The sequence below is a fragment of the Nelumbo lutea genome, chromosome 7, assembly GCF_056320005.1.
Source record: "Nelumbo lutea isolate HS-2025 chromosome 7, American lotus-T2T, whole genome shotgun sequence".
Taxonomy (NCBI): Eukaryota; Viridiplantae; Streptophyta; class Magnoliopsida; order Proteales; family Nelumbonaceae; genus Nelumbo; species Nelumbo lutea.
In genome coordinates this window covers 26299738-26324835 of record NC_142690.1, presented here as the reverse complement: position 1 = coordinate 26324835, position 25098 = coordinate 26299738, and the positions used below count along the sequence as shown (strand labels likewise).

Here is a 25098-nt window from a genome sequence, read left to right as displayed (position 1 = left end):
AATCGTTTATAATTTGAAGGGGTAATACGGAGAATTTGATAAAATCGTTTAGGATTTAACTGTAGATGAATGATAGGGAGTTTAAGAGAAACATAAAAAAGTTATGAGTTTTAGATAATATATATCCCTGTATTTAAAACCTCGCCTGCGTTTGCCGACAATCATATAAAACTCCTCTGTTTTTTACGGTAACAAAACTTCCACTGTAGATTCGGAAGAAAAAAAATAAATAAATAAAAAGTGCACAGTTACATAGTGATCTTTCTAATTGAAACACTGAAGTTACGATCAAACCCACCTTTGTTTCATTGTAAAAATGTTGATCACTCTGAGCATCTTCAGTCATGAATCAAACGTCCTTGATCCCTTCTCCATGGACATGTGGGATTGGTTCGAGGGATTCCCATTCCCCAGAAATTTTTAATCACACTAGTTTGATAGCTCGCGTGCTCAAGGCGAACATGCCTGAGACGAAGATGGAAGAGGTTGAGGTAGAGGTTGAGGATGGAAGGATCGTCTAGATCAACAATGTAAAGAGCTGTGAGAATGAGGTGAAGAACGATACTTTGGATTGCATCAAATGGTGTAGTGGCAAGCTCCTGAGGTTCCAAACTTCTTGTTTTCAAAAAACGCAAAGGTTGATCAAGTGAGAGATGTGATGGAAGATGGAATGCTGACTGCAATCATGCCAAAGGATGAGGTGAAGAAACCCAATCTGAAGTTGACTGAGATCTCTGGTTAAGTCCATATCGTCTACAAAATAGAAAATCCAACCACTATTTCCCTACTTTTCCTTTTTATTTTTATGGTTTGTAAGGGTGGTAAATGGTAGCAAATGAGAAAAAAAAAATTGCAATCCCATCTAAGGGTCTCAATGGACCGGTTTTGGATTGGACCCGTCCAGTCCAAAATCAATTTGGATGGATTGGACGGACCAACAAAACATATTGGATTGGGTCAATTAGGTCCAAAATATTTATTAGATTGGATTGGACCTGGTCCATCCATAATAAATTTATATTGGATTGAATTGGATTAAGCCAATATTTGGTCCAGACATTGAAATGGACCGGTCCAAAATATTCATTGGATTGGATTAGACCTAGTCCATTTCTAATGGAATCACATTGGACTGGATCGGGTTGGACCAAATCCAATCCAATCTAGATTTGGTTCAAATTTGAACCCCCCAACCTTGTGTTTTTAACCCTAATAAAACTGTGTTTTTTTTGGAAGTTTCAGGGTGGGTTTTATTCAATATTGCATTGCTTCGATTTCAAACGATCTTATTAGGTGCCAAACTTTGAATTTAACATTGCTTCTGTAGCAATGACCATCAAAGGGGTGGTGGCGCAGTTGGCTAGCGCGTAGGTCTCATAGCTTAAGAGTGATCCTGAGGTCGAGAGTTCGAGCCTCTCTCACCCCATTTCATCCCTTTTCTTTTTCTTAATCCATTTCGTATGCCTTGGGCCCAGGTAACGATGGTGGATGCCTGGAAACGGGATCTGCTCCTAACACATGGGCGCCTCAAACACCATACATTGGGAATATCTCTCGTGAATAATAACTTATAAGTATGGGAGATGTTTCCGATGTGCATGTGAGGTCGGTGTGAGGCGCCCTGTGTGAGGAGATTCGGCCTCAAATGCCTGATCCAAACTTGGCCCAGATTTACAAGAAAAAAAAAATAAATCAGAATATAGATGCCAGCAGACTCGATTACTGTTTTTTTAGAAGGCCAATTCTATCACTGTTAAGGCTCAGTTTGAAAGGAGTATAAATACAAACATGTACAGTATAAATACATACAAAATACAAGGTTTTTTTTTTCTTCTTTTCTCTTTTTCTTCTTTTTTCCTTTTATGAGGCTTTTTGTGGCTCTTAAAAGATAAGTGTGTTTGTCTTCCTCCTGTAAATTTTCTACTGATGGTTTAATGAAAGTGTTATTGATCAAAAAAAAAAAGGTTTTACACTACAAATTTGCATTTGTACTCCTTCCAAACTAAGCTTAAAGAGATGCGAGCAGATTGTGTTACTGTTTAAGGGATGGAATTTCATTAAGAATAACTTTGCGAGTGTGAGATTCTCAATAATGAAAGCTTTCTAAAAAAATTAAAAATATGTTATTATTCTAGGGACAGATTTTCACAAAGAATAATTCCAACAGTGGAAGTTCCAACACCCTACCAACTTCAATTGGCATTGCACACCTCATTATAAAATTGGAGCCCACCATAAAAATGGGACCCCCAATACATGAGATGTGCTGTGTCAGATGTTATTGATAGGGTGTTGGAACTTATTTTGTTAGTAGGTGATCCCGACTTGCTCATAAAAGAGGGTTGCAATGTTGCATCACGATGGCTTCAAATGCAAGTATATTCAAATTCGGTTTGATAAGATTATCCACTAGATTCAAATTTGATAAGAAACCAGCGTATTTGTGAGGTTAAGATCTGAATTTAATTATAGTGAATATCACAATAATGAAAATTTTCTTTAAAATCTTGAACAGAAGTACTGCATGCTGCAAGTTGCACCAAACAAGTTCCCAAGGTTTAACCTGTGGCCAGCATTCGATCCGATTAATAAACAAGTCCTCTTTTTATGATTTGAGTTTAACTTGTAACACTAACGGATCGGATTTCGAATCAAATCGGATCATATCTGATGCACTGGAAGTCCCAAATTTCACTAGTTTGGTTCTTCCTCTTACTTTAAAGCACCAAACATCCAAGTCATTTTATTACCTTCTGAAATCTAAGAGCCTATTAGTATGATTGTTTTAACATAAATCACCATGTTATCATCAGAATATTATATTGATATTTACAAGTACAAATGATACCAATGGGAAACCATTCCCCCAACTCTTTGACTGCTTAAAATGGTTAAGGCTATTCCAAAATCCATATTAGACCAACAAAACACTAGCCTCATAATGAGTGTGATGTAAATGCAAATGCTTAGATGGATAAATGAGAATAAATAGACTAAGTTGGTGTGGTCATGTACATGGAGGACCATCCACAGCACCCATTAGAAATGATCTATTACAAGTTGAAAAGATTAGTAGAATTAGAAATAAACTGAAAAAACTTGGGTGGAAGTAGTAACAAATGATACAAGCGCCTACAGTTTAACAATGGATATGGTATAGACCAGAACCAAATGGTGAAACAGGATTTATGTAGCTAACCCCATGTAGTTGGGACAAGGTTTAGATGTGGATGAAGTTCAAACACCTGATTTCTACCAATTTTTATTAGTTTGTAGGAAGTAAGAGCCCGCTTTAGAGCTATGATGTAACCTTCTGATCTCTTGTGATTCGGTTCTCCCTAGAGGAAGAACTCCCTAACTCTTCTCTCGAGTTCGTGCAAGGAATGAACAGAGAAGGTCGCCAAATGTCTGTTAAACCCATGAAACATTTTTCTTCTTTGGAGTTCGGCTTCAGATGTTTCCATGAAGGCTTGACGGAAAGTTGATGCTCTTCTTGTTCTGTTCAACATCCTCATAAATAAAGGTGTCAATAGACTAGTTTTGGATTGGATCCCATCCAAATCAAAATCAGTTTGGACACACTGGATGAGCCAACAAAACATATTGAATTGGACCAGTTCAGACTTAATGGTCCAAAGTATTTATTAGATTGGATTGAATTGAACCTGGTCCATCCATAATGAATTTATATTGGATTGGATCAGATTGAACCAATATTCAGTTCATTGATAGAAGATAAGAATATGGGTGCCAATGGACCAAAATTGAATTGTAACAAATCTAAATTAAAAGCAATTTGAACAGATTAGACTGTCAAAACGTTGAATTTGACCGGTCCAAATTATTCATTGGATTGGATTGTACCTGGTCCATTTGTAATGGATATATTAGACTGAAATCGGATTGGACCAAATGCGGTCCAACTGACACCCCTGCTCATAATTATATGTAACATCAAGAAGTAGAGCAGTAGCCAATACAGCAATCATTCCAATGTATTTGATCAAACCATTTTCTTCAAAATTCCATCATGTTGTCAGGGATCATATTCTAAACACAGAAAAGGGGTATTCTTCAATCTTGATGCTAGTTTCAAAAACACATAAAAGCACATTCTTTATTATGTATGTATTTTTGTTTTCAAACTCGAAACCAGAAACATGTTTTTGAATTTTTTTTTCACTTCAAAAACATGTTTTCGGTTAATGATTTGATATCATGTTTCATGAATCATATAATATTTGTCCATAAATTATAAATTCTAGTACAATGGATATTAGTTTTCCTTTTCATTTTTTTCTTCTAAAATGGGCTTATGCTTAGTCTAGGGGTAAGGGGGTATTAGGTATATGGACATCAATAATCAACTCTAACCCAAATTCAGATTTGAGCCCTTCTTTCCAACGGTTTATACTTTTATGACCCCTTTTTTCCCCTCACATACACAATAACATCAGTATCTATTGAACTCCGTTTCATCCATTTGAATAGAACTAACTACAAACAAGTGAAGAGACAGGGTTGCTTTGCCATACGCCATATTCAAAAGTTTGAAGATTGAAAATCTGTTTTCGTTTTGGGTTTTAGAAAACATATTTTTGATAGTTTCAAAACATAATCAACTATTTGACATAAAACAACATCTGTGTTATATTTTCAAGACAAAATCCAAGTTAAAACGTGTCTGTTTTGTTTTTCCTTCTTTTTTGCTGATATGGCAATTTTGAAAACAAGTGAAAACAAAAACATTTACATTGTGACACCCCCGAAGGTGACGTTTGATAGTTGATTCATCCGATGAGATTTCTCATAAATCACTGATTTCTCAAAAATCAAAGAAATTGTTTGTTTGATACCCATTGACGCTGTATCATCTGATTTCTGAGATTAAGAAATTGACTACTTTGTTTGGAAGTGATTATCAGATGCCACATCATCCAAAAAAAAATCAGAATCGTCTTGAAAAGAGGAATACCAAAAATGGTAATTCTTCTTTTAGGCCCCATTTTAATAATCATTTTTTGAGTGATAAGCCGGATTTCTGACATCCAAACAGAAAATTCATCAATGATGCATGTGGCATGGCACCGAATTCTCACAAATTGGCAATGATAGATACCAAATGTATGGAAACCTTTGCTTATACCGATTAGAACAAATTGGATTAATACAATTTCTAAAAATGCATGAATGAAAATCTTAAAAGCATAAAACTACATTATAAAATTGCCTTACCGCGTAAGCTTTACCAATGCTGATCTTTGGACAACCTTGATTTCAATTATATTAACTACCAAGAATTTACAGCCATCCCATCACCACAATCACAGGATAGAAATCTATCCATTCCATCCATTAAAAAGTTGGGGGAAAATCATACAAGAGATACGACATGAATATGAGCTCCATATTTCTCAAATTCCCTTCTTAAAAGTCTCTAATTCAAGTGGGAATTGAGCAAGTTCACTATTCATCCAGTCATTTACCTTGCCTTACTCCCATTATACATTTATGATTATCCCCTCCCTGCCTCACATTTTCACTGCGCCTAATGATAATAGAAAGCCTATGAACTCTATGATCTGGTTGCCAGAGTTAGTGTTTGATGGTGAGCTCGGCCCTGAGATGAAGGATGCCATTGATGAAGTAAAGGCTGTCCTCAGCCACAAAAGACGTCCATGGAATAGCAAACAGGTTCCTGTAACCAACTGCCTTCCCCCCTGTGAAGGTATAATTGCCTTTGTATTTACTAACGTACTCTTCTGTGGGCTTTGATCTTGCTGCAAACTCATAGTCCACTGCAAAGCTCACTGACCCTTTCTCCTGCATTCCCAAAAATAACCCAAAGCAATGGAACGAGCTCTGCTGGTCCATGTTGCAGTGGGCAGACAGAAAGAATCCCTGTCCACCCAAGTGGAAGGCCTGTGAATATACCCTCCCTGATGGAAACAGGTTTAAACACTCCTCCCGCTTCAGGTCCAGATACACCACACACTGTTGCCGTGGCAGCTCAAACTCCACCACCTTAACAGGACGGTACTTGTAGGCCCTCTCAATAAATCGATGATTTGAGGCAGCTGATTCCTCAGCAGCGAGACTGCGCTGCCTGTGCGGTGCCTCAGCCTTGAAGAAGAGGGCCTCGAGCACAACCTTGGATGCCAACTCATGGTCAAAATCATTGCAGGTGAGAACCTTCTTCAGCTTTCGACAGGTCATGTATGGGAAGCGAACAAGTCTGAAGAGACGCGAACCAAGAATCTCTCGCCGATCCTCCAGCTTTGGGTAATGGGTCCGTGCCCATTTGAGCACAAAGTCATAAACAGCATCTTCTGATGCCACCTGTAGATCATCACTGGATAACACTGCCTCAATTCCTGCTAGAGGCAAGTTCAGCACCTCTTCTTGGAACCTGGTCATTGATGGGGAAAAAAATCAACACATCCATCTAACTGGTAGCAAAACAATATAAATTTATCATCCAGATAATTCACAACTACAGGGCAAACATGATCAGAGTAATCCGGTGTCATATGCCAGGGACAATTTTAAAAATTTGTGCCACATAACTTGACATGCATTCCATATGGAAAGAAACAGGTGCATCATCTCGTCAAAATAGAGGATACGTTTGATAAAATTGATTTGCTTTTAGACAACCCGAAGGCAAAATGCAGTTTATCCAGCTCTGGATAGTAAAAACTGAGATAATTACAAGTTAGCCTTGGAGGGGATGAACCCTATCTTTGACGAGAAGGATTATAATAGGAAGCTGAGACAGGATGCGGATCTCCTCCAACCAATTAATGTAAAGAAAAGCATGACGAGAACTTGCTTTCAACAAGCATACAAGTAGAATGCAACCTACCAAAGATCTTGAACTACACAAGAAAGGGTCTAGAAATAATAAGGTTCCAAAAGGATGGAACATAAAACGATAAAAAAAGGCGGAACATAAGAAGCAAATGTGTCATAGAGCAGCATGCTTCTGTAGAGGAAGAATTATTATCATTAAGAAAACCACAATTCTCACCCACTAAAACTTCAAGTGCATAAAATACCAAATTCACATGTAAGGACTCACTTGGTTATATCCTTGTAACGTGCAGCAAGGTACTGCTTGGCTGCATCAGTCAGCGGCTGAACTGCTTCAGCCATTAAAACACTGGAAGGAAGCTCCAAATAGAGCAAAGCTGATTCAGGTGTCATGGGCAAGTTCCGCAGTAACCGGCTGCAGTACCTCATGCATGAAGCAACCTCAAATTTGTCAGCAGCCATCAGCACATCCAATAAGGCTGGAGCTGTGGCTGTTGACAGGGTATTGCTGTACATGAAATTTAAAAGCTCCATGAGGGCAGCTTCCTCTGTCCAGGAAAACAAAAGGAAAATATGGTAAGGTACTTTTATCTAATTGTGTGAACTCAAGCGACACAGCAAGTTCTTTTGAACCCACCAGAGGCATTGATTCTCAATGTTACATGTCGCTGTTCTGACTCCCTCATCCCATTTGAGAAAAGCTGCAAAAAGAATAAGAAAACAGGTGGTCAACTAGTAATTTATTCAAGAAAATGGAAGAAAATAAATTTGGGTTACATTGTAATAATCAGGAAATAAAAAGTAAATACTGAATGGAAGAAAATCAATTTGGACTCTGCTTACATTCAAATGAGGAACAAAAATGTAAATACTGAGGCCCCGTTTGGTTCGCAGGAATAGGGGTCTTGAATAGGAATTGGAATGGGCTATTCCGATTCCAACCGTTTGGCTGGGCAGAATTGGAACCCCATTCCCATTCCTTCTGGAATGGCACTCCCCAATTTGAGGGAATGGCCATTCCCTGCCCTTCCCTTGGGAATGATATCTCATTCCTGCTGATTCCAATTCCCATTATAAGCATTTTATCTTAGTTTTACCAAAACCTTGTTTGGTTGGGGGAGGTTTAACTCAAACGTTAATACAATGTGCATTGGTGTTCGGGGAAATGCCTTACTGATGTTTCCCACAACAGGGGGAGTCAATAATTTGGTTATCTTTTTTCTATCAGCAGAAATTAATTTTAATTCATTAAATAGAAAATAGTGACAGTGCGGCTTATTCCAAAATGAATATAAAGTAGACAAACCCTTTTCTTATACCCAGGTTACATAGAAGCCCAAAACAGGTGTTGTGACTCCTTGCTTAGCAAGAGAGTCTTATGCATTGTCTATGTGGCACCTAGTGGCATTTATGGGTTTAAAACTACGACAAACAATTATGCATTGTCTATGTGCTGAACAACTAACCTTATTATCCCAATTTCTAGTGCTATACAATGAGACTTAAAACACCACAGCACCAAACACCTACTGGGTCTGCCAAGTAACACCCCGCCCTTAACGAGGACAAAAGCCACATTTATCACCACCATAAAAATATCCCAAACACAAGAATAAAGAAAAATAAGTTCTTTACCTTATAAAAGAATGGACTTTTTGCAGCCAAAATCGGAGAGCTGATATGAATCGTCCTAACTCTCAAAACTGTAGAACAGTCCATGCTCCATGATGATTCATTACTATGAGCAGCCTCATCACCTACATCAGTAAGCAGCAATTTTCATTTTAGTATGAGAAATATTCACTAATTTATAATGAAACATACCAGCACTATTAAACATCATGATCTTTTAAATGGCAAGATGAAGATTGATAGAAGTTCTTTCCAGTAGGTGACTAATTTTTTTTTATCAATTGGAGCAATTAATTGTATTAAATTTTTAGTGAATACAAGAGCCTGTTAAACAAATTCAATCCTCAGAAGCTGTTAGAAGAATACCAAATGATTTGTTAACTTCCAAACCAAAATAATATCTTTTGAAGGCATTCTGGACTTGGTATCCCAATTTAAGTTGCACCTCACTGCATCCCTTGCCAGTATATCAGCTAGGGCACCGGCTAACCTGGGAACCCACCTGATTAAAATGTTCAGGATAGGAGCTAAAGCCTTAGCCCCTCTAAGTTCAACAAATGATCTTGCAGATTCTCTTGCAAGAAGAGAGGTAAGTAGTGAGTTCACAAGTGATTCATCATTCAAATGAGAGATAGCTCATGGTGTAAGGTACTCCCTCTCTGTGATGGGATTGCATTAAGTAATGAATACAACCTTGTTCTTCTTCAAAGGTCTGAAGTCTCTGACCATTGGATATTCTTTGAAAACAAAGCTTCATTCCCTTTTTCGAGGAATCAAAATGCTCTCTGAAGGGCCTAAGAGGATTAGGTTGAAGAAATTTTACAGATTATATTATTGTAATAATTTAGATGAGAGATGAGAGATGAGAGATTATGTGGTATGAACCTGACTGTTGGATATTCTTTGGAAACAAAGGTTCATTCCCTTCCCCTTCCCTTTCATTCATCAAAAAAACTAAAAAACACTCCGTTCCCTTTCTCAAGGAATCGAGGGTTCAAAATGCTCACTAGAGGGTACACGCGGATTACATTGAGGCAATTTTACATATTGTAAAATTGTGATACTCTGAACGAGAGAAGAGAGATTATCACCTAGCCCATGAGGGTTAATGTCATTACAATTACAGTAGAGAGGCAATATCTTTGGGATTAAGAATCAAACCTTCTCTATTCCGTTACGATTTTATGGGATTGGTCTGTTAGAAATTCATTATTTTAACTTTATCTTGTAGCTTTATGTTTACTCCTTGTCTATCTTTTTTTAGACAAAGCAGCTGATATTCATTAATAAAGAAAAAAGAGGTACATGAGAAGATACTCCTTATCTACCTTTTAACGGAGAATTCTATCAATGATAAAAAAATAATAAAATAGCAAAGAGAATTTATTGCATGTATGATGTACTTTGATTAAATAGAGGATTTTTATGGATGTTTAAAAATACATTATAATTACCTCTTCAAAAAAAAAGTGTCATGGTTGTCAAGGCAACACCTAAGCAACAAGGCACCTATGGAGGATCACCTACTTAAACACCTAGCTATTTCATACATGACACTATGAAATATTTTTAAATTCTTTATTTTTTGAGATTTTAATACTAAAAGACATTATTAAACTAAAATTTTCATTTGTCAGTTCATATACTAATTTCTTTTATGATTTTCTTCTTTGTTAGGGTTCAATCAACACACATGTTGGTGAATACTGTCTTAAACGAAGACTTCAAAACCTGAACCGATAAGCAAGAAAGACCTTAAAATTTTATCCACCCTTACTTTTCTTCTTTTCCTAGGACAAAAACAGGGTCTCAACCTCTATATATTCTGAGTCTCTGACTTCTCTTTTTTTCCTTTTTCTTCTCATGAATATGATTTTCTATGATGGATCTTAATTATAACATGATCTCAAACATTCTTAGGGGTGGACAAAGGGGCATAAATCACCACTTTGGGGTGATTGGGGTGCTTGATACTTTGTCATTCTTGTAAATATATCCAATTCTCCTTTCAAATAAATAAAATTACCTGTTACCAACCAAAAAAATATATTGATTTTCTATGTTTTAATATGAAATATATATACCATTTTATGAAGATTGCTGGTGAGATGGAACCTAGGGAATTACCCTAGGTTTCCAGATTTTTTATTAAAAAAGGATAATTAATTATATACCCTGAGATTAAAGGATACTAGTTATATATACCCTTTAGTTTCAAGCTGACTTATATATACCTTGTAAGATGACCCCACAAAACATTTATGGCTGTTTCTTATACCCATTAACTTTTTCCATAATCCCATTTTTACCGTCATCTTCTTCACTTCCTCTCTTTTTTCTTTCCCATGCCATTTTTACCCTTCCTCCCTTTTTCAGGGTATATATAAGTAGTTTCCTCAAACCTCAGGGTATATCCCTCCTTTTGCACCCGAGGCACATGGTGAGGCGAATGCCTTTTCGATGCATGGAAAAAAAATGCTAAAATTTCAAACCTCACGGTATATTAAGTACTGAGATCTAGGCTCACTTATGAGGCAACATGGTGCCTTGAAAACTATGCTGTCTAGGCTGACTTATGAGGCAAAGTTGCAACCTTTCACTCATCCTCCAAAAGAAGTTTCAGCTAACTGAAACAGACATCTAAAATGTGGTTTCATGGTTAAGAATAGGACATAACCATGTCAAGCATGCAATAGTCAATAGGCAAACTGCAATGCAATGAAACAACTGATTGATACGCTTCCCTCCAAAAGAATAGCATCCATGACCACATATGAACCACCTATTAATAATTGCTAATAAAAGAATATGAAATAGACAAAATGTAGAAAAAAAAACAAAAGAATTCCAGCACCTGAAGGTGACTCCTCAATCATAGCCACTGGTTCCTCATCCTGGTTTTCATAAGCCACTCCATCCTCAGTATCAGGCTGTCCACAATTCAAAATCTGCTCCTCACGGCACAAGGTAAAATCTGTAGCTAAATACATAAGGAAAACGGTACTATAATCAGTTGAAACATTTTCACACGTATTTAAAAGAAGCTCAAAAGTGACAACAAAAGGAGACACATTAGTTGTCCAAGAACTGAGGAATGAACTGCAAGGTGTGAAGTTTGGATGCCATCTTTCACTAGGTTAAAGTAGAAAATTTTGCCTTTTCCTTGGGAAAAATAAGTAATAATGATCCACTACCCACCATACGCAAACATTTCAGTTGAGATCACTGCAAATAGGCAAGTGGGTGGGAAAGGAAATCTGATTTCATGGTATAGAAGTTGAGAAGACTACAATGTTCCGAATTGGAAAAAAAAAATACTATAATGAGAAAACTTCGTAGTGAAGCACCAAGATGATGCTGAACTCCAACATCACATTCAACCAATAAAAATAATGAAATAATTGCCCAAGCTCACTGCCCACAAACAGAGAAATACCCTTTTGTATTGTTAATTAACGTACATTTGTATAACATCAAAAGATACCTTACGACAAATTACTCAAGTATAAAATTTTGAAAGAAAAAAAGAAATTTGAAGGGAGGAGAGAGATGCAGAAGAAATATCAAGCTCAACCTCATATAATCAATTGAATCTTCAATCCAAATGAGAATCAGCACAGGTCGTGCCTATTTGTGCAACTACAGTATCACTTCACGCATATCTAGGTCTGGATTGCTTGTATTATGCCGAAAGTACAACAATCAACAAATCCTAAGACAAATTTCACCGCAAAATCACATGTTTAACCGCATCATTAAGATAATATACAAGGAACGAATCAACATGTCAAATCCTAACAAACCAAGGTCAACGAATAACAAAGTTCAAAATATGACAAAAATTAGGGAAAAACACAGAAAAGCGGGAGGAAAAAACCAACCAGCTTCCTTCTTGATATCCTCCCTCCTGCGTTTCCGATTGCGAGCCCAGTCAGCGATGCTGTTGCAGCCCTCACCGTCAGACTTGTTCTCCGGCAAGCCAGCCATGATTTCGATGCGAAGAAGACGATCGGAGAAATTGCTGTCGTTGAAAGCGAAGGCAAAATCTCCGTCAGAAGAAACCCCGTTGCCGCTGGAAGAGAAATCGGAATCCATGATTGTTCGAGGATCGAAAAGATCCACGTTCGACTCTTTCATTCTCCTGTCACTGCAGCAGCTGTTGAAGCAGCACGAGGAGAAGAAGATGGATGATAAAGAAAGAGAACTGAGGTCTGAGGATCTAGCCCGAAAACTTAAACACTAACCCTAACCCTAGTCGAGACCAACAGAAAACGAAACAAGGCGACGAAAACCGTCCTTAAACGCCAAGACTCCGAGGCATTAAATTAGGAAAGAGAAGCAGAAAACAGGAGAGGAGGAAGACGGACTGATCTTTTCCTTTTCCTTCTGGCTTCTGGACGTGATAATGAAAACGCAACGACGAAATATCGCCCGCCCACTCGCCATTCTTTAGTAGTTTTGCTTGACTCGAACCACCGGACCGACCTGTTCGTCTCTTTTTCCTCCCGTCTTCCTTTCTCTTATCCAAATTGCCCGCTCGATGACGTTTTATTACCAAAATGTCCTTCACTCATTCACTCTCTTTTCTTTTTTATTTTCTTTTTTTTTTTGAATAAATTACAGATTACTACCCGTACTTCTTAGAATTACTCCACTCAATTTTCATTTGTGACAAGTACCCCTGTACATTCAGATTTCTATAAAAATCCCCCTCTTCAAGTGAAAATTATAACCAAAAAACCAATAAATTTTTATGAAAATCTAGAATTGCAACAAATAAAACATTCAATTAATATCAAGGGTAAAATACAAAAAATCTTCCCTATGGTTTCACTTTAACAAATACCTCCCCTGAACTTTTTGTATGTAAAATTATTTAAATGATCATTAAAAAGGTTTTTGTTGAGTTAAAATGAGATTATTTCAGTAATTTTGTATGTAAAATAATTTATAAAAAGTAAAATGGATGTTTGAAAAAACTAGGGCATCAGTATTACATTTTCCATCTGGAATGATTGATGGAAGGAGTTTTTTGTCGAATTTCTAAAAAAATTAGAGAAGATATTTGTTAAAATGAAATTATAGGAGAGATTTTTATAATTGTAGAAACTTTAGGAGAGGCTTTTATATTTTACCCTAATAGCAGTTATACCAAAAACAAATAGAAATCGAAAAAACATTAAAAATCATTGAAAAGGCTTGGAGATTTAAAAATTTAAAATAATCTTTTTCAAAATTAACTAAAGAAATACTAAGAGAATGGTCTTTGTGGGACTCAAAAAAGTTGAGTGGTTCTTTGTCAAAAATGAAAATTTAAGGTAATAATTGCCATTACTCCAGAGTAGGGGGAGTATTCCATAATTTACCTTTTCTATTGTCTGAATAAATTGCGACTGATGACGGTAGCCGAAGGCTTCAACAGTCCAACCAGCAACGCGGAGGAATGAATCTTCCCTTCTTCCTTCTTGTCCTGATATTGCACCTTGCTCTAAATCATAGAAAAACTATTTTAAAAACAAAAAATGACGTGGACGGAGGGTTAGCTGCAACATAAGGTGGCACTGACGGTCTGAAGTAGCCAAATGGCTGTTGCAGGTGCGGCTGAACCCCACACAACTAATTCAACCTAATCTTGGGCGGTATTCTGTTGGATTTTTCGTGCTTTTGGGTTAGCTAGGATTAAAATAATGAGATGAATATGAGTTTGAGAATGAGTGAAAATGGATTGGACTTTTGGTTTTGGATACCCGGTTGAATCATAATAGGATTAGATTTGAAAATATAAATAAAAGATAAAGATACAAGTTTATATTATATAATTAAATTTGGTTTGGTTTCATCAGTATTAAGGAAAGTATCCAATTTTTTAGAATTAAATAAATTCAAATGTATAAACCAATTCTTTTTGCTGATTTTGTACAGATACATGGAGTTTTGACTTGATTTGGATATTCAAATGTATAAATAAATTGAGTTCAAAACTATGTTAATCGCGTTCAGGGAGTTACTCATGGTTTTGAAAATTGGACGGGATTTGACGGTCGCACCGGTTGATCCAGTAACCAGTCAGGCAACTTTCCTCGGCGAATTGTTGATCCAGACAGTCAGACTGTCGACTTAGACAATGATTTTATTTATTTTTTATTTTTTAAATCAAAACGATTATTTCATTCAAACCAAATGGTCAGACCATTGGATCCAACAACCGATCTCCAAAATGGTTTCGTGTCCGATCTTATTTTAAAAACCTTGAATTTATTTATATCATATTATTTTATTATTGATTCACGTTTTTTGTTTAATAGTGTACCCTTTTTTTATTTGAAAACTTCATTAAAAGGCAAACGCTGCAAGAAGTTTCATATTGCAGCTGCTACACCCACGAGCCCAGATTACTTATTATTGATCCAAGTGCTACATGTGGCTCTAATTCGAGATGGGTAGAGAGTGAATAGAAAATCCAAGTGCTACACGTACATCATAAATTTTGCCTGCATATGTTCATCAGATATCAAATCAAATTCAGATTTCTTGGATTCCTATTGGATCAGACCTGGATGCAAACACTTTTTGAGATTCGATTTGATTTGAACCAATTGCAACCCTACATGTGATATGTTAGATTTTAACCATCCACTTGGTATATGATATGATGTGGTGGATTGACCACCAACTACTGCATTTGGCCTAATGACAATGACAAAGAAATTATATATCGGTCTTTGCTTTTGCCGGGTCTCTGTTGATCCCTCTCTCTGATAACTTGCCAGATGGACAATTATGTCTGTAACATATACTTCGGCTTCTTTGTACATCAGATCATGAAATGGAGCTGCCATTGCCCGATGATAAGTGGTGCTAGCATTCTTTGACCTAAACAGCATGATTTTGTAGCAAAATGTGTCCTAAGGTGTTATGAACCATGTCTTGCTTGTATCTTTAAGCCATCTTGAACTAGAACTAAGCATGTTGTATCCACCTATGAAACTAAACATCTTCGTATCCTTTTGTTTTTAATTTTTAAAGATATGGATTTGAGACCCCCTAAACTTCACCAGCTACTGCGCACCACCAGAAAGAGATGCATATTATGGCAATAAATCACCTAAACGGATCATACGCCTGAATTGGAACTATTCTATTTCTTAGAGCCTAAAAAGGAGGGAGGAGAAATTTCACGAGTACCTCACCTACAATACACTAAACACTAAAGGTGTGTCAAAAAGACATAATATCAGAGGGGCTTTGACCAATCAACCCCCACCCCCAATTAACTTGACAAATAACCACGTGATTCGTTAAAAGTGGGACTAGTTGAGTTGATTGGTTATAAGTTTTTTCCATATCATGTCTTTCAGGTATCATAGTGGAATGGAAAAAATCTTTGGTTCTTGAAAGATGTGATTACCATTTATCCACAAGAAAATCAGTCTAAGTCGGCAATCGCATGACCGCCAATCTAAGTCGGCAATCGCATGACCGCCAGTCTAAGTCGGCAGTCGCATAACCGCCAGTTTAGACCTAAAGCGGCGGTATATCAGAACCGCCGGCTCAGAGTTAATAAAGGTGGCAGTCTAGACCACCAGCTTAGATCTCTTTAGATCGCCACCTTAGGTCGGTTAACATGTTTCTTTCATTTTAGGTGGCGGTCTGGACCATCGGCTTAGATCTCTTTAGACCGCCGCCTCAGGTCAGTTAACATGTTTCTTCCGTTTTTAGGTGGTGGTCTGGACCACCGGCTTAGATCACTTTAGACCGCCACCTTAGGTCGATTAACATGTTTCTTTTGCTTTATAAGTGGCAGTCTGGACTGTCGGCTTAGATCTCTTTTATATCTAAGGCAACAAATGTATGACCACTGCCTTTGTTTTTTCTATTTTTAATTATTTATATGAATTTGATTTTAGCATTTCTAGTACCTATTTAATACAAATACCATGGCAGATAATACATAAAAACCAATTTAAATAAAATATGCAAATAAAAATAAAAAAAAATTAATTAATTATTAATTATTATAATATCCAAAACAAATTGCTTAAATACAAATATCCAATTGACATATACGAGAGTACAAGGCATTTAAAAAAGTCTTCTTGAATAATGTAACACTTCGTCCAATGCAAATCCACTTGACATAATAGTTTAACCTATAAATCATAACATATAAATTGTTAGATGATATAAAGTAAATGAGATATCAAATATAATTCTTAATCAAATCACTATAGGAATGAATTAATCATTTATAGCAGCTTAAACATTTCCCTACATGCTTTTAATTAGAATGAATTAATCATCATAAACGGTAAATCTAAAACACGTCATGAATACTTCCTACAATTTTATAAAAAAAGGACTAGGCCTTGTTTAAGACCATTTTTTAAGACAAATTTACCAAAAATAAGAGGCCATTGCTTGGTAAAATGGTAAATTATTAGCTGTTAAATGTGAGAATGTTAGTAAGAGGTTTGACTAATCAAAGGCCATATGAATTTTGATAAATAACACCTAATTGGTTACCACTTTTTTATGATTCCAGTTGATTGGTTATAAGTTTTTCCATTATCATGTTTTTGGGTATCATGGTTTTTAAAAGGAAAAGCAACTACTACATTGTTTTCAACAATTAAAAAAAGCACCTAATTGATCATTGATTACCATTTTTTATGATACCGGTTGATTGATTATAAGTAGGGGTGTCAATGGACCGGTTTTGGATTGGACTCCGTCCAAACCAAAATCAATTTTGATGGATAAGACGGACCAACAAGACATAATGAATTGGACGAGTCCAAACTTAATGATCCAAAGTATTTATTGGATTGGGTTGAGCCAATATTTGTCCTATTGACATATATATATATATATATTTTGGTGTCAATTGACTAGGTTTGGGTTAGAATTAATCTGAATTAAAGCAAATTTGAATAGATTGGAGGATCGAGACATTGAATTGGATTGGTCCAAAATAGTCTACAATATTCATTCAATTGGATTGCACCTGGTCCATTTATAACGGACTCACCTTAGACTGGATTGGATTGGACCAAATCCAATTCAATTGACACCCTTATTTGCAAGTTCTTCTGGTATCATATCTTGCTAGTATTATAATAGAGGGAATAATAGGACCCCACAAGGGAAAATCTGTGATGTGGAAAGACATAATACCAGAAAGACTTTGACTAATCAACACTCTGGCCCCACCCTTGTGTAAATTTTGATGAAAATCCATCTGATTTGTTACCACTTTTATGATGCCAGTTGATTGGTTACAAGTTTTTTCGTTACTATGTCTCTATGGTATCTTAACGGAACTGCTTAGCACAACTCCCACATTATTTTGTCTACACCCACATCTATACTATATTATAAAGCGATTAGGTCCCACTTCAGCAGCCCTCTTCTTCTCCCATTCCCCCTTCTCTCATCTCTCCTTTCTCCCTTACCCCTTCCTAACCTTCCATGTAGCCACGTGGCAACCCTATCCTCTTTACTAGAGTCCCATTCCAACTCCCTCTCTCTCTCTCTCTCTCTCTCTCTCTCTCTCTCTCCCTCTATGTTCCTAATCACTTAGCAAATCCCTCCTAAAATTTCTCCTGAGCTATCTCTCCTACCTAAAATTCCTCCTAAAGCACCTCTTAATCTGTCCTACATACCCAATGTAGACACGTGGCACCACTATCCCCCTATTTTCTCCTAAATTATCTCTAATTTCTATTTAATTTATCTCCTAAATTAAAGAAAGTTTGAATTAAAATATTTAATTTTCATCTGTCTATTTAAAGAAAGTTTGAATTAAAATATTTAATAATTATTTAAATATTATAACAACATTATGTAATAATTTTAAAGTATTTACTAAAAACAAGAAAAAACATAATTATAATAGACTTAATAATGTTTAGATTATTAATAAGTTTATATTTTTTTATGAAATTCATAATAAAATTATGTAATAACAATATAAATTATAATTTTATGGATTAAAAATTTCAGTAACAAAATCATTTAAATTTTACTTAAATAATAAATATTTAAAATGTTATTTAAATATTTCAATAAAAATATTAAGAATAGAAAAATAATTATATAACAAAATATTTAATATTATGTAATAAATAAATAATATTTTAAAAAAATCAATAAAAAAATTATTTAAAATTTTTAAATGATATTTAAAAAAAATAAAATATTTACTAATATTTTAATAACTAAATATGCTAAATAAAAATATTAAGAATAGCTAAATAATTATATAACAAAATATTTAATAGTATGTAGTAACTTTCAAATAAATAAAATTTAAATAATTAAAATTTTAAATATTTTATTGTATTTATTTTGTAATTATTATATTTTTTGTATTTGTATTATTTATTTATTATATTTATATTTATATTTACAAAATATTTATATTTTGTAATTATATTTGTAATAATTGTGTATTTTCACTATAAATTATCAATAATTATTGGAGATTAAAATATTGTTATTTATTAGAGATTTAACTAATAATTTAGTTGAAATTAGGAATTTTCATGGTTCAATTCGGTTGTAGATTATTTGGCTAACCAAATTGACTTGATTGGGTTAGGGAGTTGGTCACCCAAAATCGACTAACCATTAGTGCAAATTAGCCTATCGGGTTGTATCATTTTGTGTCAATTTTGGTTTGATTGGTTGGTTCAAAAGATTTAAACTTAAAAGTTAAAATGTAAAAAATTATAGTGGTACTATTAAAAAAATAAATTTACAATGTAAGATATTTTAGACTAAAAAATATGGGAATTTCCCACTTTCCCATGTTAGAAAAATTATATTTAAAATATAAAATATTAATATATATCTATGGTCGCGTTGATTTGGTCTTGGTTAGTTTACAAATGGCCAAACCAAAATTGACCTAACCTAATCAAGTTGGAAAATTGCATAACCAAAGTCGAGTGGAAATAATGAAAAACCAACCAACTCAGGTCGAGTTAGGTCAGGTTGATTGGTTTGGTCAATTTCATTGGTTTGGTGAGTACCCCTAGCTGAAATTAATTGTTATTATTTTTATATTGCAAAAAATATTAAAATTATGATATAAAATATAAATAATTATTAATTATTTAAAAGTTACAATATAAAGCAATTGTCTACTCTTATACGTTTCTATTATTTAACTTTCACTTAACAATGCTCATGCATTATAGGGGTGGATTCGAGTCAAGTCGAGCTAAATAGCTAACTATTCGAGCTCAACTCGCCAAGGTAGTACAAGGCTTGAGCTCGAGCTCGGTTCAAGCTAGAACCTTGAGCTCGACCTTGACTTGAGAAAAATATTTTATAAGAATAAAATATATATATATATATATAATATTCTTTATTTGATATTTAAAATTAAGAATTATAATAATTAGTTATTATTATATATATAAATAAAAATATATATATATATAATATTTTTATTATATATATTATTTTCTATAATTTTATATTATTATTATTATTATTATTGTTATTATATGTAGCTATTCGAGTTGGCTTGCGAACCTCACGAGTTGATCTTTATTAGACTCGAACTCGACTCAATCAATAAATGAGCATGTAAATTGGGTTTGAGCTCAGCTCGAAGTTCAATTGAAACCAAGCTTAGCCGAGCTTTTCACGAGCCAAGGTCGAATAGCTCATGAAAAGCTTGGCTCGTAGCCACCCCTATGCATTGTTAGAAACTTAGAATATGAGACACCACGACGACCTAGTTGGAGTGGAAATACAAAACATGAATGGTGTAGTGTAGCCACGTCATATGATTGGGATAAGAATTGGATTTTGTTGAATAGTTTAGATCAGATTGGCGAAACCCAATCTGTATTGGATGGCCATAGTCCACCAACCAGCTTTGGAGTTTACACTTACAGTTGGAGAGGTTGGGCTGACTCGCTACTCTCCTCCACACAAAATATGCAAAGACCCAATTTTGCCGTTTAAAGCCCTGTCCCCGTCATTAATTCTAAGCCTTTTATTGTACGCCTGCCGGCTCATCAAAGTCAATAATACAAAATAGACCTCAACTCTCTTGCAATGTTATGTTGGAGGAATTAAATAAGCTCAGAAAAATTCAGCCTTTGGTCAAGTGCCGGAGCAATTGGGCTTCAAGTCTTCAACAAACCACACAAAAACAGATGACGTCTTTGATAGAAGATGTTTGGTTACATTGGGCTCCTGAACCATAAACCAACGGAAAACTAATCAGGAATCTGATTAGCTATTATCATCATTTTTTTTCTTTCTTTGTTTTCTGAGGCAACTATCAACGTTAAATTAAAAAAAAAAAAACGTTATAGTGATATTATAAACTAATTTCTTAAGAGAGATGGGTGAAGGAGAGTTTATAGGAGACTTGGCTTCTTTTTCTTGTAAATCGAAGATTGTTGCAAACCTATTACAATAGAAAATGACATTGACTTTTGTATTTTGGAAATAAATAACAACTAGCGATGAGTTTTCAACTTTCAATTAAGCCCGCGCGTCAAGGCCACGGTTTTACGTTGATTATAATATTTTCTTTTTCTTTCTTGGACACGCCTTAGATATATACATAGCCTTTGCATTTTTACCAAAAAAAAAAGAAAAAAAAGAGTGAATTACAAAGAACCCCTTCTACTATGTCTGTACTTATTTTTTTGCGACAAAGACCTCTGAATTTTAGCCGTTAGACAAAGATCCCTTTCATTAACATTCGGTTAGTTAACTTCGGAAAAAAATTCATCTGATTGTTTAAAGTTTTTTAAATGTCCAAATTGCCTTTTTTATATTGTTCATTGTCTTCTCCATTAAAATTATATTATTCATCCGATTGTTTAAAACAATGGTTTTGGAACTGGTCATTCTCCATGTAGAATCTAATGTGCTTGAATTCCTTCTTGAGCCAGTGATTTTCCATGACTTCTGTAATTATTATTTTGGTCAAGGGGTTTGTGTCGAGAAGATGAGAAATGAGCTAAATAGGCTCTGGGGTGAACCAACAAGGGCATCGGAATTCACCCTTGTAAATCTTTTTGTACATGGCCATGATGTTTTGATCATGGAAGGGAAGATAACCAGCAATTAAAACAAACAAAATCACTCTCCAGGACCAGATATCCATTTCCTAGGTTAAATAGGTTTTAAGAGAAAAAGGGTGTTTGGTTTGTAGTTTATATATTGAATTTTTTAACCAAAAATCAATCCAGTGGTATGAATTGACCAACAATAAAATCAGAATTGATTTTTCTTGAATGGTAATTTGGTCTTGTATGTCTTCTTTGCTTTCTCTCTCCTTTTCAATTTAAATTCAAAATAATTAAGGCGATGTTTGATTGCAGTGCAAATATAAATGCATGAGAGTGCAAAAAGGTTTGTTGTAAATTCTGGTTTAAGTTTGCTTCATGTTTCATCTTGTCTTGTTTGCTTGTGAAAGTAAAATAGGAAGTAAGGGGATGTGGTCCTACCTTATTTGCAAGAAAATGGAGGTAGGTAAGGTTATTTGTTTCGGTGTGAGGGAGCAAGTGAGGAAGCACAAACAATAATTATTATTAATTATTATCATAATTAGTATTATTATAAATTAAATTTTAATTAAATATTAAATATTAAATATTAATTAGTATTAATTAATAATTATTATGAATTAACAATAATTATTTGTTAATAATTATGGATTGTCATTAATTAATTATAATCATTATAATGTTTTTTAATATTATTTTTTTATTGAATTATATAGACAAACAAAACTTCTCATATATGGGATTAAAATGAACATTCAACAATTTTCAGAATTCAGAACAACATTCTTTGCATTTAGAGTTTAGAGGAAAGAAAAATTCACCAATACTAATATATCTCTTAATGTAATTATTGCACTTTCAAATGTCAAACGTCAAAGCAAATGAATAGGCTCTAAGAATTTCACAAAAACATTTTAAAATGGATAGTGACTTCAAACTAATAAGTAATAAACATCATCCTAACTAAGTAAGAACTTGGAGAGAGAGAGAGAGAGAGAGAGAGAGAGAGAGAGAAGGGGTTATTGGTGATTATGAGTTAAGTTTGGCTTAACATCTCTATTAAGGATGCTTAGACTAGGTTTGAGCCTAGCCTAGCCTACAAATTGGGCCTAACATATAAGATTGAGTACAACCAAAAGGTTGAGAAGGATATGAGTTCTAATGCTTGTTTAGGAGGCCTTCACATAATAGCTTTTGGCATTACATGACTAGAACAAGCTAGAGTGTTGTAAAGTTGTGTTTGGTAAAAAATCTGTGTTTAGAAAATTGGACCGGATCGGCTGATTGGACCAGTCGAACTGTGACCTAGGACCTTGGTTGGTTCGGTCTTATCCCAATAACCACTTTTGCTAAAAAAAAACTAGCGAAAAACTGGTTAATCAACCGACTTAATCAGAAATTTGGACCAGTACCGGTTTCATGGAACCGCTTAGGTCTTTAGCCAATTGAAATTTTAAAACGTGTTTAACAAGATTTGAACCCATGACCTCTTATTTCTATATATTACTTAATTGCCATTAGTCCACCTCTTAACTTATCTTAATTAATGACTCTTTATTATACATATTACTTTACTATGCATGTATTTTAAAGAAAATGTGAATTAAGAGATTTGGACCCTGGTTATTTGCTTTAAAAAATAAGGAACTTGTCATCCATACACCATATTTAAATATATTAAAAGTTATAAAATATTATATATATATATATATATTTATTTATTTATATATGGTTTGACCCCTATTGAACCTTTGACCTGTGAACCTCTCCCTTCTCCAGTTCGCTAAACATTGATAAAAGCCCAAAAAGTTGAGAATAGGCTTACAAAATCTACAAAACTGACTTTTCGACAAAGCTATGTCATAATGTCAGTTAGCTTCTCCAAAGGAACTCAATCAATGCAAAAAACCTCCCAAACAGGCTCACAATGTCCCAACTTGACTTTTATAATGCAGCTACTTTCATTGCTCCTTTTCTCTTCCTATCCCATCCCGACTGGGATTAAAGTTTAGTTTTGAACTTCCAATACCACCAGATTTCCTAGGCATTAATGATCAAAAAACCATTTTGAACATTTTTGAAATGACATTAAATTTTCCAAAAAGTTGAAAAATCATTTAAGTTTTGAAAAAGTATTGGTAATTTGTACATAAAAGTAAATGGTTACATTCAAAGATTAAAATATTATAATTTAACTTATTATATATGGTATAATAACAACAACAACAATAACAACATATGTTTACTTAACATATATAGACTGGGTTTGAAGTATTGGGACATGCCTAAACACAAAACCTAGGCCCAAACCTAGGATTTCCAAACCAAGAGAAAATTAATCACCTCTAGAAGGGGTTAGGCACCCCTTTCTCTTGTCAATGCATGTGTTAATTCCCTATTCTAGACTTCGAACCTAAGAGGGATGGGAATAGAAGTTGACACCCAAGTGAAGGGAATAGCCTATACCCTTGCACCCTTATTTCCTATTCATAGGTTAGGCTTTGCCTCTAGATTAACATAACATGTTCAAGCCTAAACCTAAGCCTGACCCAAGCATTGGACATAAATCTTGAGCTCAAACCTAACCCTCATATAAAATCTTAAGCATAGGATTAAGCCCGAAGCCTAGCCTGGTAATTGGGCAACAAGATTTTTTTACTCAACAACAACAGTAATTAATTTATATTAAATGACCTTAAAACCCAAAAATACTAAAAGATCTCACTATGGCTTGAGAAAAGAGAAGAGGAACAAAGAAAAAAAAATATATTTTTTAGTATAAAAATATTATCGGGTTGGGCTTTTCTAAGAAATCCCAAGATTGGTCCAAAAAAGTCACAAGTCCATGAGCCTAAAATCATGTTCAAGCTCAACAAAGAATGGGGCAAGATGGGCTGGCCCATCAAGCTACTTGGCCCATGAACAAGTCTAGGCCTAACACTTCAGATTAAACCTAGGCCTAGCTTGGCCTACAATGTCATAATATATATTATTGAGTATATATAATATATAATATACATAATATTTTTATATTATAATATATTATAGGGAAAATTTCTTAAACTACCTCTAAGGTTTAGGAAATTGACTAACACTACCCCTACTGTTTTTGACAATTGACTAAATCCTCCCCTACTGTTAATTTTCCATCACACTCAATCACATACGACATCTCGTGACCGATTTTTTCAAAAATTCTAAAACTTTCTCTCAAGAGATTGACCACCGATGACCCTTCTCCCCTCCAATTTTCCACCAGCATTGTTCTCACAACTCATGAGTGGCATCTCTGTTTTATTTCTTGCTCCCTTAGATGCCATGCAAAACGAGTCAGGGACTGGTAAGAAAAGGAGGGTGGAGAGAGGGAGAGGAGCAAAGCTCAAAACAGAGGTAAATGAGGATGGGTCCATTCACTTTTTGTCGCAATTGATCACAAACACTCTGGAAGCTTCTAATCAAATCAAAAATTTTCTCGATCTTTACCTCTTCTTCTTTGAGAGCTTGGCTCTTCATTTTTTCTCATTCCATGTTAAGTATCTTTTCATAACCCAATCTGTAAATCCACTGATTAAGAAAATCAAGGGAATAAGCAATCATATTAAAAGATCGAGAG

The 25098-nt window shown here is 34.8% G+C and overlaps 1 protein-coding gene and 1 non-coding gene across 3 annotated transcripts; one reads left to right on the top strand and one right to left on the bottom strand.

The window, feature by feature from the left end:
• Nucleotides 1-1341: 1341 nt before the first annotated feature.
• TRNAM-CAU (transfer RNA methionine (anticodon CAU)) lies at nt 1342-1426 on the top strand. Its single transcript is given in 2 exon segments — nt 1342-1379; nt 1391-1426. It is a non-coding gene; the product is annotated as a tRNA-Met (tRNA).
• A 3889-nt stretch (nt 1427-5315) lies between these two features.
• On the bottom strand, nt 5316-12942 carry LOC148845801 (BTB/POZ domain-containing protein POB1-like). Of its 2 annotated transcripts, none has more exons than XM_088952674.1 (6): nt 12327-12942; nt 11300-11425; nt 8449-8570; nt 7451-7514; nt 7082-7361; nt 5316-6409 (listed from the first exon to the last, which is right to left on the bottom strand). In XM_088952674.1, exons 1-6 carry the CDS (start codon nt 12580-12582, stop codon nt 5596-5598), a joined length of 1662 nt encoding a protein of 553 aa, XP_088808800.1. In that variant the 5' UTR covers nt 12583-12942; the 3' UTR covers nt 5316-5595. The 2 variants fall into 2 exon arrangements, with proteins under 2 accessions (XP_088808800.1, XP_088808801.1); XM_088952675.1 differs by having other exon boundaries at nt 11300-11419; nt 12327-12939.
• Between the last annotated feature and the right edge of the window lie 12156 nt (nt 12943-25098).

Coding starts and splice junctions, on each gene's coding strand:
- LOC148845801 (XM_088952674.1), bottom strand. CDS start 12,582: ATGAAAGAGTCGAACGTGGATCTTTTCGATCCTCGAACAATCATGGAT. Junction 8,571..11,299: donor GATTGAGGAGTCACCTTCAG/GTGCTGGAATTC, acceptor TTACTGATGTAG/GTGATGAGGCTGCTCATAGT. Junction 7,362..7,450: donor ATTGAGAATCAATGCCTCTG/GTGGGTTCAAAA, acceptor TTTCCTGGACAG/AGGAAGCTGCCCTCATGGAG.